The sequence below is a fragment of the Acipenser ruthenus genome, chromosome 23 (genome assembly GCF_902713425.1).
Source record: "Acipenser ruthenus chromosome 23, fAciRut3.2 maternal haplotype, whole genome shotgun sequence".
Lineage (NCBI taxonomy): Eukaryota > Metazoa > Chordata > Actinopteri > Acipenseriformes > Acipenseridae > Acipenser > Acipenser ruthenus.
In genome coordinates this window covers 6,964,064-6,976,517 of record NC_081211.1, presented here as the reverse complement: position 1 = coordinate 6,976,517, position 12,454 = coordinate 6,964,064, and the positions used below count along the sequence as shown (strand labels likewise).

The window sequence follows — 12,454 nt, the reverse complement described above, 5'->3', positions numbered from 1 at the left end:
GCTGTGCAGTGACGTCATTAATTAAGGGGTTAAGGGGTAGAGAGCAGGGCTGGGTTGCACCAGCTGTGCATAAGTTCTTACTTAGCTTAGTTAAAGAGTAAGTCTTTACTAACGTTGATTTTTTACATGTTACTAACTTTTTACGGGTTGCACCAGCTGTGATAGTTACAACGTAAGACTAGTTGTTGCTTAAAAAGTATGCATACCTTTAGGGAGCTGTAAGCTGTTCGTAGAATAAAAATACAAAAGGAAGAGGCAATGTTTGCTGCGTGAGCTTCTTTTCTTGAAGATTATTTTGTTCATAGTTTTCGTCAGCGAATCCTGTGAGACCGCATACATCCTCTTGATAATTATAGGACAGCCTTTTAAATCCTACTCGATTCTAAAGTTTCTTATAGGATTTAATAAGATAATAATTTTATAGTTCCTATATGATCCTATAGGAATTACTTCAATTTCTGAGGGATTCCTATAATATTTCCTGATTTTTTCACCAGGGTTATATTTTAATGTATAATTAAATATGTATATTTGTCATCTAACGTATAACGACCTTCGATTCCCAGTACAAAATATTCTTACATTTTTTTTATCGTAACCTTAACCTTAATCGTAAAGTGTGTGTGTGTGTGTGTGTGTGTGTGTGTGTGTCTATATATATATATATATATATATATATATATATATATAATTTAAAAACATGATTATAAAAACAAACAATGCGTTTTGTGAACCTCATGAAGACACGGTTGTGTCGAAATGCGTTGTTTGTTTTTATAATCATGTTTTTAAATTAATAGAGATTTTTTTAAAGAAAATAAACAAGCAGGAGTTAAATAAGGAATCCCGTAGAAGCAAGATGACAAGATGATAAATGTGCGACCATGAATGTCTCCATAGAAACTCTTTTGGTAAGCCATCTAAACTGAGTGTTTGGCTGAAAGAATTTTGAACTTTTGCATTGCCGTAGATACTCTACCTTCATTACATGTAATTACCTTATACTGGACAGCACCTAGTCAATATCAAGCATTTATAAATAATACAGGGAAGTGTGAAGGTTTGAGATATGAAGTAAGAACAAAAAGTTTGCCATCTCAGCATCCTGATTCACAAAAAGGTGATTTTAATTTTGATCAAAACGAAACATTTTTAACATTCTCATGACATTTATTTTAGGCAGTTTAAAGGTCGTGTCCATACATGTTTCTTCAGTGGGAGTTTCGATCTGTGTCACTGACCAAGCCCTCTGAAATAACCTCACTTCTAATTGGCTACCGAGCAGTGATGACGTCACCGACTTAGTATGAACCGCTCTTGGTGATAAACTAACAAAGTATTGTCTTAAGTACCCGTGGTGCAACTGAAATAAGAGAGCACTTAGTTATAAACTAACTAGTAACAACTAAGGACTTAGTAGAGACTTTATGTTCTAACTTAGGAATTAACTCAGGTACAGCCCAGAGCAGATATACAGCTAAGCCAAGCGGGAGGTAAGCATAATTGACTGAATACTGCCCAGAAGATAGAGTACACTAAGCTTTTCTATGCAACAACATGTTGTCCTTTTTCGGTTCCATGCAGTCAAATTGGTCAGTAAAGTTCACTTTATTGTTTTCTTGTTATTTATTGTTGATGGGTTGCAGAGCCCTTTGAGATTCACAACATGAATCTAATTCCATGACAGTAGGCCATTTGGATATTCCAAGTCTACCAATCCTGCAATTCTATAAAACTCTTTTTTTAAATGACCATGATCTTGCAGAGTGCATCATTGTTTCCCTAAGGCACGTTGAATTAAGTGTAAGGCCCATTTGTTCCTTTTACATGCTGCTGTATTCCCTTTGTCTACTCTCAGCTAGAATTACATTTGCATTGATTACGCATTTTAATAAAAAATCTGTTTTGGTATGTATTAATCTGAATAGAAAGCTGACTAATACAATTGAATCATCTTAATGTCCACCACACTGTTGCTGTTGAGATTCGTAGGTATGACAGTGTTTGTAGTTCTTACATCCGTACGATTTTTGATTCCCCTTCTGATGTTAACAAATGAGGATATCTGGGATACATAGGGTTCTAATAATGCCATGAAATAAACTTCAACTAGGGATATCCGGGATGAAAAAAAGGATGCACTTCTCCCAAATGTAACCCCTGCACTTACATTTTGTACCTATATCTAGAGAGCTGCTAATCCAGTTAGATAAAATTTGGTTAAAGAGCATAGCAGAACCTATTGGAAGTATGAGAATCTGGAGATGTGTGCCTATCTGTTCATTGGAGATGGTTCAGATCTTTGTTTTTTCAGGACCGTTCACACGTCACTGTGTAGGTGAATTCTGGGGATGGGAATAATGAATGGCAGTGCTTGGCTCTCAAATTACTTACTTACTCTGAATAAATAACTTGATGAGTTAGATCACTATTCTTTTGTAGTGCCCAGACCAAAGCCAGCCAGTAATCCAAGGCTTGATTTGAAATCTGAGCTTGTTTAGCTAGAATAACACCATTTGTTTTTATCCTTTAATAAAACTGTGCGAATTTATTGATTCAGCAGGTGACTGTGGGCTCTCGCTAAGAGGGTCCTCTTTTATATCTAAATCATTGATTTCCATGTAATTGTTTGCATCTCACATTCCTCACTAATTGACCACCAATATTAAAACAAAGATGAGAACCTGGCAGTTATTACTGTCAGGGCTTTGTCTACAGAGGTGTACTTTTCCAGCCAAATCCAATTTAAACCATATCCTTCTCATTTACTGTGGATAGCATGTTAAGATGGTTTTTACGTTGAGGAGGGAGGGGGGAGGGGGGAGGGCGGGCGGGCAGAAGTTTCAACGACCTCACTAATGGAAAAGCATAGCCCTCTCATTCTGTTGGCTGTAAAACTGCACTGCTCTTTATGGTACTCAGCAAATATTGTTTTAACTAGATCTCATTCTGGAATCTATCTTGCATTCATTACCGTCCAACGTGTGAATGACGGGGAATCGCACTGTTCCAAATGACATTGTGTTGATAACCAGATTCAGAGCTCGATCTAATGAAAGTCATTCTCTGAATTCAGTTGTTAAATTTTTAAGTTTTAAAATACTTTATTTTCAATCAGTTTCCTGGTTATAGAAACAGAATTCTCCAGGGATGTTCTCAGAGTGCTGCAGTTAATTCAGAGCTGACACAGGTCTTAACACGTTGCTTGTTATGGATTACAACAGTTCAATAAACAGATACTACATAGAGACTATTGCATGGGGTAGTGTGTGATGTGAGAATTGAGTGCACACGCGAGTGGTGGGATGCTACATTGATCACACACTACCCCATGCAGTATTTTTTAGAATCTCAGGGTGAGCAATTTTTTACTGTCAGAGTTCTAAAGTTCTGTGTTGCTTGTTGTAGGGGGCTTACTCTACTCTGAGCCCATTGAAAAAATTGCTCACCAGTTACAGTAGTCTCTGGCTAAGAGAACAACCCTAGGGAAGCAAGTGAAATGTTCTCTAAGGCAGAGTTGACCACCGGGCACAGTATGCCAAGGCTAATCATGATCTGAATCAATACATACAAATGCATTTATTACTTGTGTTATTGTGAAATTAACAGAATAAGCAATAGGCAAGCATATGTTAATAAATATATTAATAAACAAACTGACAAACTAAATTAACAAAGCACCCCAACATATGGGAAAAATGCAGCAGCAGCATAACAGTAATTATGAATACGAGAATTAATTTTCACACAATGGTTATTAACACAGCACCCCGTTAAAAAAAGATTACTAGATTACTCTCGCGATGACAAGTCAGTTTTGAAAAGTTTTAATAAACAATGTGAGTTTGATGATGAGTTATCAGGTTCAAAACTGTACTGTAGCAGTTTTTAATTGATTTAGCAACGAATCGCTATCAGTGCCAAAAAGGTGTTCTGTTAAGCGAAGTTCCTCTGCCTTTAGGCGGAGCATTTTACAATGGAAAAATTCAGTTTCACCACAAGGGTGTTCCCTAAACCGAAGTGTTCTCTTAGGAGGTGTTCCTGTATGCGGAGACTACTGTACTGAATTTCCATATTGACTCATAAGCGTTCCTTTTCAAATAATTTGCATACTCTGCCTCCCAGAGGTGTGCGAAACATCTGCTATTCAGTTCAGTTGTTAAAGCATTTTAAAATGAGGCCTATTACACTTCATCATGTTTACTCTTCCTTTTTCTAGATTTCTATTCCCCTTCATGTGCTTTTTAAAATAACACAGACTCATATTTTTCTTCCTTCTAGTCAGATATGGCTATAAATACATTTATACTACTTCTGATTGCTTATGAGAAAGACAATAGCAATGAATATTGCTCTAATTAACTAGCCTCTAAGGTCTGACCCATTGGACTTCAACACCATAGTTGTTGAGAGAGACCCAGGACTAAATGGATTGAAAGTTTACCATATTGAAGGCACAGCAACATGTAGTAAAGCAATGTGAAAGCATGGTAAAGCATAGACAAGCTCTGTAAAGCCCACAGAGGTATGTTGAAGCATATTAAAACAACACAGCAAACTATGGTAAATGTATGGTATGGTTCAGTTTACTGACCTGTCAAATAGTTTTAGTTTGAGGTGTAGGCTTTTAAATATGGTGCCGGTTGCAAAAACTACATATTATATTAATTAAGACTAAGATGGTGCAGGTCATTTTACCTTCTTGCTAGTTGGTGATCTACCGTAGTCTTAAATACCGGGTGAGTGCTACATCTACTTTTTTATACGGCTTGCTATTTACTACAATAATAATAACCCCTCCTGTTTCAACGGGCATGAGCGATTGACATCAGAGCAGAACTTCAAGCCATGCGCATCTCATCTACGCACCAACAAACAATTGTCTTTAAGTACTTGATGCCCATTGGCTCATTCCTTTGCCTGCCAGGCTTTATTGCTTTGTTGTTGCAGCCTGATGTGACCATGTGACACTTTGAGGGCAATTTGGATATTCCAAGCCAACAAATCCTGTAATTCTAAGATTACTAGACACCCTCTTTATAGATTGTCACCATCTTGCAATGATTGTTTCCCTAAGGCATGCCCAATTAAGTGAAAGATCCATTTCCTTCCTTATATCTTGCTGTATTCAATTTTGTGTAGTCTCAGCTAACATTGCATTTGCATTAATTGCACATTTTAATAAAAAACTGCTTATAGTACGTATTAATCTGAACAGAAAGCTAGTAAATAAAAATGTATCATATTGAAAGCTGCAATATGCTATGAAATAAAAAACCATTTCAATTATGAGAAATGAAGAGTTATTCTGTAATAGCATAGTCACAGGGGAGCATCTGTGGGCTAAATTGGAGAGATTCATTCTAGCTTGTGGTTTTAGAAAACATGATATCGGGAGGTGTAGTGTGTATATTTAGAGGCAGGTAACATTTGATCTAACTATATTTTAGGAACAAGGTTTGCAATTTTCAATTATTTGTTTTTGAACCCCACTTCACTGGTAGTGACATTTACTAACAAGCAAATGTACATCTAGTAAACCATATCTTGTATTGAAACTCCTGAAACAGTTGGACGTGGTTTGACTGGTACAATATTTAGCGTTGTTTGGCAATGGTTAACATTGGTAAACCAGGGTTGGGATTGTTAAAACTATTCATGTTTTGTTCTTAACAAAGAGTATCTGTAGCAATAAAATTCATCATCAAGAGCACTGAATCCATGTATTTTCAAATAACCAGATTTCTGCCTTACTGAATGTTTTACAAATGATATTTAAACAACAACAAAAAAAAAAAAAACACTAACTTCTTCATCTCGATGCAGCAGTGATTCAGAAATGTACATTCACTGGGATGTGGGCCAAGAATTCTCATGTTTGTACCCGTGTTACCACACATTAATCAAAAATGAATTTCACTCTCCTGCAGAAAATAATATTGAAATAGCTTGGGCTTTCTCTCTGGTTGACTGTGCCCACAGCTCCTGTGTTTGATTACGGAGACATGCCTCCACCTCTCGGCGAATCAGAAAGCACCATTACTGTACTTCTGAGGCCTGCCCAAAGCAGAGGAGCTCCGGTCAGGTAAGACCACTAGACTGCACTGCATTGAAGGGAATGGCCATTGATATGCAGCAAGTCCAATAGACTGCACTGTATTGAAGGGAATGGCCATTGATATGCAGTGCAACTTTTTATCAGAAGTCCCTAAAAGCCTGACCTGTGGTTCTCTCCATGTTTTTTTAAACCTTCAAAATAAGTAACATTATTAAAAGTGTTTTTGAAATGAGTAAACTAAACGTTTGTGTTTGTTCCAGCATGTACCAGGTGGTTGTGGAGGAAGACAGACCCAAGAAGGTGAAGCGAGAGCTGGGAAACCTGGAGTGTTTCCCTGTCCCCACTACACGCCAGGAGGCCCAAGCCAAAGGAGGCGTACACTACTACACCGCCGAACTACCGCCCAGCAGCCTGCCAGAGGCCATGCCCTTCACTGTTGGAGACAACCATACGTACAACGGCTACTGGAACACACCGCTTGACCCCAGGAAGGCCTTCCTCATCTACTTCCAGGCCCTGAGCAACTTCAAAGGGGTGGGTTCTGATGTTCCTTCACCACCTGTCCGTACAGCAATGATCTACAGGCACACACGTGTATTGTGGTTTTGGGGGTTTTGATTCCTTTTTCGGTTATTTTATTTCTGTTCGGTTAGCTGTCTTAATTAGGACAGTGAGGGCTTTAAGTCCTAAAAATGATTGCCTACTGTGACGATCACAAATAAGAAATGTACTGTTTGGCAATGCAACACCCAAATACAATAGTTACTTTATGTAATTGACAACACAACAGTCTTTTAAAGAAAGCCCACAATTACAGATCTGCCTTGTTCCTTTGCAGCTGGGTGAATTCCAGTAAACAAAGAGCAATCCTTTAACCAAATTGAACAAAGCCACTGCTGTCATCTTGTAATTTAATCTGTAATCATCAATCTTTTTTTCACAGCAGTTCATTGCTACAGTATAAGCTTAATAAATGTTTCCAATGTGAGGGCCTTTGAGACAATCAAGTGGGTAGTTATTTCTTCTCCATGCAATCTCTATATCTTTATTTTATCTGGGATCAGATATTAATCATGGTGCTGCTTTTCTTACACACCTGTCTAAAAAAGTACCATATAACAAAACAAGCAACCGTTTTTTTTAAAGCAGGGTATTTTGAAAGATATACTTTTTTTGGTAAAAGAAATGAAAATGCATTTAAAAAGTAGTGTTGTACTGTCGAACCAATGTTGATTTATTTTGTTTGTTTTACTTTTAGGAAACAAGAATTAACTGCATCAGAATTGCCCGTAAAGGTAAAGCCATTATTTCTATATACAACATTCAAAACAGGCTCCATATTTGATGTGTGGTGCTTTGTGTAACACAGAGGTTCCCAAACTGCAGTCAGGGAAGTCACTGGTAGTCACTGAAAAAAAAAAATCCCGCAATTGAGTTACTGTATGTACTTCAGAGATGGCAGTGGCCAGTCCGCAGCAATCTTTGTGAAGGTGTGAGGGTCCACAAATATAGGCTGTTCCCCGGCCATTTCCTGATGGGCACACCACACTCACGAATGTGATTCTAAATCCTTTACACCCATCTCAACAAACCCAAATCATTAATGTATTTATTCAGAAGATTATAATGTATATCATGCTAGAGAAAAATAAACCAGCACATGCACATCAGTGTCCTCATAATCCCAGGACCTAAAAGAGATACATTTATAGAACGTATTACAGGTGTAGTGAGCAGAGTTTGGGTAGTGTTGAGGGACCGCAACAGCAGTTTGAATGTAGGCAAAAGGTAAGAATGTGAAAGAGGTTAAGGATATTTGTATAAAATTGACAGTTTATCAGATTGTAGCCAAATGCAATCCCAAACATCCAGGCTAGGAGTGTATGATAAGTTTGATGAAGATTTCTGCAAAATCAAGGCAGATATTGTGTTCTCGATGTAGAGTGTGACAGAGACATACGGACACGATCAGCACATGAGAGTCCCTGTATTTTGAATGAGGACCCTAAAAAGTATCCAAAGTAATACTACTTGTATAAAAATGCATAAGAGCAATAGGATGCCACAGCCTATCAGTGCTCTTCCAGAGAAATGCTTGCATATTATTCAATCTGTTACGCTGATCGTGGTCTTTTGAACACCAACATTTTACCCGCTTCGGAAACATTTGGGAAAGACGGCATGCCAGAATATACCTGTTTAGCAAAGGGAATTATTCCAGTGATACAGCAAAAGTGAGAAGCAATTTAGGTGAGCTACAGGTTCCTAAAATACCTTGAGTTGTTTCTCACTTAGGACTACATTCAGACCCAGCTAATTCTTTATTAAAACACAATTGAGAATAAATGGTCTCCTTTGCCACATATTCCTTGTGGAAACAGCTAAGTGGCTGAGTGACTATATCCCAGAAAAAATATCATATAGTTGCAATGTGCATCTGTGGGAAGACTATAAACTCCCCGAAGGCTGGTGCACAAAGTTTGATGGGGGGGGTGATTTGAAGTCCTTCAAATAGTAAAAGTAGTTGCTATAGTTAACCCAAACCAATACTTTGGCCCTGTCCACACTACATAACCAATCTCGAGAACCGTGCTCAAGAACGCTTTAATTAATCGAGCTCAAAGCATCCACATTGAAGAACTGTTTCATGTTTAGCCTGGCTTAATGCGTCCACACACTATTAAAATAGTTACAGTTCCTAGCAGCACAATGAACAGTGGAAATTAATATGGTAGTATCCCACCATGCATTGTATTTTATTTGAAATGTGTTATGCCCCATATTAACAGAGGTCCATATTGTTAAAAAGAAATAAAACAAGTATTTTGGAAAAAGTAAATGTGAACACACACACACACACAGAAGTAGGGCTTGAAGTTTTCAGGTTTTATTTTTAATCAGGTGATGTCCCTTTTAAACAAGTTGTGCTGATTCTGTTTAATAATTAAACTCAGAAAAGGCTGTTAATTATAAAACAATCCTTGCTTTTACCTTCATATCTTGCCTCAGCATAATTGTGGTCCCTTTAATTTTATTTCAAACAGAGCTGACAAATGACATGAATTGTTCATCCCCTACATTTCATTTTTGCAGTCGCCTAATGTAATGTTGTGCTTTTGTTATTTTCCCCACTAGTTTAACAGGGACAGATTTTTTAAGCATAAAAATGTACACTGATAGCAAGTCCTTAAGGAGTATTTAGCCAGGCATCACAAAGCATTTTGGGATATTGGAATATACAAAAATAATGTAGTTTGTTATTAAAACGTCCACACTTCTGATAAACCGCACTACCTCATGCAATCTAATTTAGAACCGGACTCAAGACTTTCCCCTGAGGTGGTATTAAACGCTGCGTTGTGTGGACGCTAACCGTATTTAGCACTTCTAAGCTGGTTTAAAGGCATAGTGTGGACAGACAGGGCCATTAAGCGCAGCACAGAAACCAGGACCAGAGGACAGTTGGAAATTAAGTGGCGCTACTAGGGACATGACGACCTTAGATGGGCCGAATGGCGCCCTCTCATTCGTACATTTTCTTATGTTCTGAAGTTCTTGTTCTGGCTGTTAAACAGTTGTTAAAAATCAAACATTGTTACCAAGAAGCAGTTGGTTTATAGTACCCAAACGGCTTAATTGTAGCAAGAGCCTACATGTAGTATAATGTACCACAATTGTACAGAATATTTCAGGTACTGGACAAAATAAGTTCATGATCCTTACCTATCAAGCTCTTCCAGTCACTATAAAGGTCTCAAATATGCATTTTTTTAAAGAAACACATGATACCCCAAGCAGTATATTTAAAGCATGATATCTGTCACTAGTTTAAATAATGTTCTCAGTTTGCATGCCTTGCCTTCCTGGGAATCTGTTACACCTGCACTTCCTGGGTCATTTAATCTCATCAGGGTCTTCTGTGTCAGAATCGTACGGGCTGCAAAAATGTCAGTCATTAGGGGAAGCAGATGGTTAGTTACAAACAGGAAAGAAGGCTGTGAAAGGTCAGGGATAATTTGACTGTCCTGGTGAAATGACCAAGAAAGTGCATGACTGTCTTAAAGCAAGTCTTACCAGTTGAGATAACCTTAAGAGTGTTTGTAGTATCAAAAAAAAAAAAAAAAAACATTTTGTAAAACATATTTCAGACCTACCTAGTGAATAGATGGGCTGTGTGTGGAAATGTGTGGAATTATTTTGTTAGCTACTTTAACACAAGTAAAGACACATGTTAGGATGTTTACGTGATGCATCAGGCTTGTGCCATAAAAACAGTTAATACAATCTCATCTAAATGTGTATCTGCCGCAGTAATTTCTCTTGTTACAGAACCCCCACTCACTTGCGCACCACAGTACAGTAGCTGTGTGTCCCACCTGATTAAAATTCCACACCTTTGCCCACAGCTGCACGTTGCTGCATATTAATGCTGTTAATGTCACATTGTATCTGGGTTTTCCATAAATCACATTCAATTAAATAAGTTATCAGAGTGTAACCTTGCTGGTTGTGCAATTCCCCCTTGCTTTCATCACCCTTCCAGGTGTCCAATGCTTTGCACAAATGCACTTAGAGAAATAATACACTTGGACTAATGCATTTAAGCCTCCTGATGTTGCTTCTGAAAAAAAAATGCAATGAAGTAATCGGATGATACATTTTTATACAAATGTCTTCAGGGCCTTTGAAATTGAATTAAATATATTGGAAATCTCCACAGGCCTGTAATTGCTCAGCAGAACCAGAGCAAGATGATCCTGTTGCTGCCATGAATTGTTCTCTTCCTTTGGAGATTTGTATCTAAATATTAAAATGAAAAGAAAACCTGTTCAATATGAACGACTATGGTACAAGAAGTTGTAAGATATCTTATTCAGAACTTGAGATATAGAGGTTTAAGGCTGGGTCTCATAGAAAAAAAAATCACAATTTGGAATAAGATGCTGGGGTTTTCTTTGGTAAAAAAAAAAAAAAAAAAAAATGTGTATTTGCAGCAATATTTAACAAGATTACCCTTGAATATCAGAAAACTCCATTCCACAATTTGGAATTCTTCCCTATTTTTTAAATAAAATAAATTCTAAATAAAACATCATTAAAACTTGATTTCTGACGTCATGTCATTATGATAAAGCATTGTTTGTGTTTTATAATGTATTTAATATTACTGTATTCATATATTGTTATTCATTATTTTAAATGGATTTCTAGTTTTAAAAGTTTATAAAAGTCTGAGCTTCCAGCACTGTCCTCACAGGCCCTGTGTTTATAGGATCATGGCATGTTACTTTTACATTAAATTTTCCTATGCATTTACTTCTTCTCAGTAGGGCCCCTGAGAAATATATTTTAGAGTGAAGAAGAAACATTTAGTATGAATGCACCCTAAATATTGTGACCCCCCCCCCCCCCCCCCCCCGTGCCTGTTGTTTCTCAAACGTGTGGGTGTCTCTTCAGCTGCCTGCAAGGATGCGAAGCGTGCCTTGGAGGTGTCCCAGCACTCAGAGGAGATGGGTCTGATTCTGGGCATCTGTGTTGGGGGGCTGGTGGCTCTCATCCTGCTCCTGGGGGCAATCATCATCATCATCAAGAAGGGGTACGTGTATAAGTAGCAGCATTTTAGTAACTTTAATTGGACATGTATCTGCAATTGAAGACACACAAATAAAGAGAGATTAACAATATTTAGAAAATAATAAATGTTTAACATAGTAAAAGCATAATAAAGCACAGTGTAAGGATGGAAAGCATAGGTAAGCATTTTAAAGACCAGCAAGGTATGGTAAAGCACATTAATAAACATGGCACATCAGGGTAAACTGTGGTAAATACATAGTATTACCATGGGGAAAGAAAACCTATTATATGGGTGATCATTCCACACGGGGACATATTTCCCGTAGCTTTCTGGGTCCTGTTTTTCTTTGAGTGAAGGGTAATTTTATAGCGGTCTGAAGTGGCCATGCAAGTGTGGGTCAGATCTCACTTAAGTTATGCTTTTGGCTAAGGACCCACAGTGAGCAATGCATTGGATTTTACACTGTGCTGGGTTGGGAAGGAAAATCAAGGTCTAGTTCCCCAGGCAGGATCTTGCTTCCAGGGTTTATTAGCGTGGGAACAGTGACTCCAGTGCCTCAGTTTGGAGGATAAAAGAGGCGACTGGCTTAACAGTGAGGTACCCATTGATCTTCAGACAAGAGAGATGATTTTAGCACACAACTTCACATTTATTATTATTATTATTATTATTATTATTATTATTATTATTATTATTATTATTATTATTATTATTAATAATTTCTTACCAGATGCCCTTATCCGGGACGACTTACAGTTGTTACATTACAAAGTATCACGTTACAGATGAGCAGTTATAAAGTACAGTAAAAATCAGTC

The 12,454-nt window shown here is 37.6% G+C and overlaps 1 protein-coding gene across 9 annotated transcripts in view; it reads left to right on the top strand.

Moving 5' to 3' along the window:
* The window catches only part of LOC117964131 (receptor-type tyrosine-protein phosphatase U-like), a 193,516-nt gene that overhangs the window by 138,683 nt on the left and 42,379 nt on the right, over positions 1-12,454 (top strand). For all 9 annotated transcript variants that reach the window (XM_058997649.1, XM_058997648.1, XM_058997645.1 and 6 more), the window contains exons 11-14: positions 5,983-6,085; positions 6,319-6,592; positions 7,317-7,353; positions 11,516-11,654. In XM_058997649.1, coding sequence (XP_058853632.1) covers positions 5,983-6,085; positions 6,319-6,592; positions 7,317-7,353; positions 11,516-11,654 — 553 coding nt within the window. The remainder of the gene's footprint in view (positions 1-5,982; positions 6,086-6,318; positions 6,593-7,316; positions 7,354-11,515; positions 11,655-12,454) is intronic.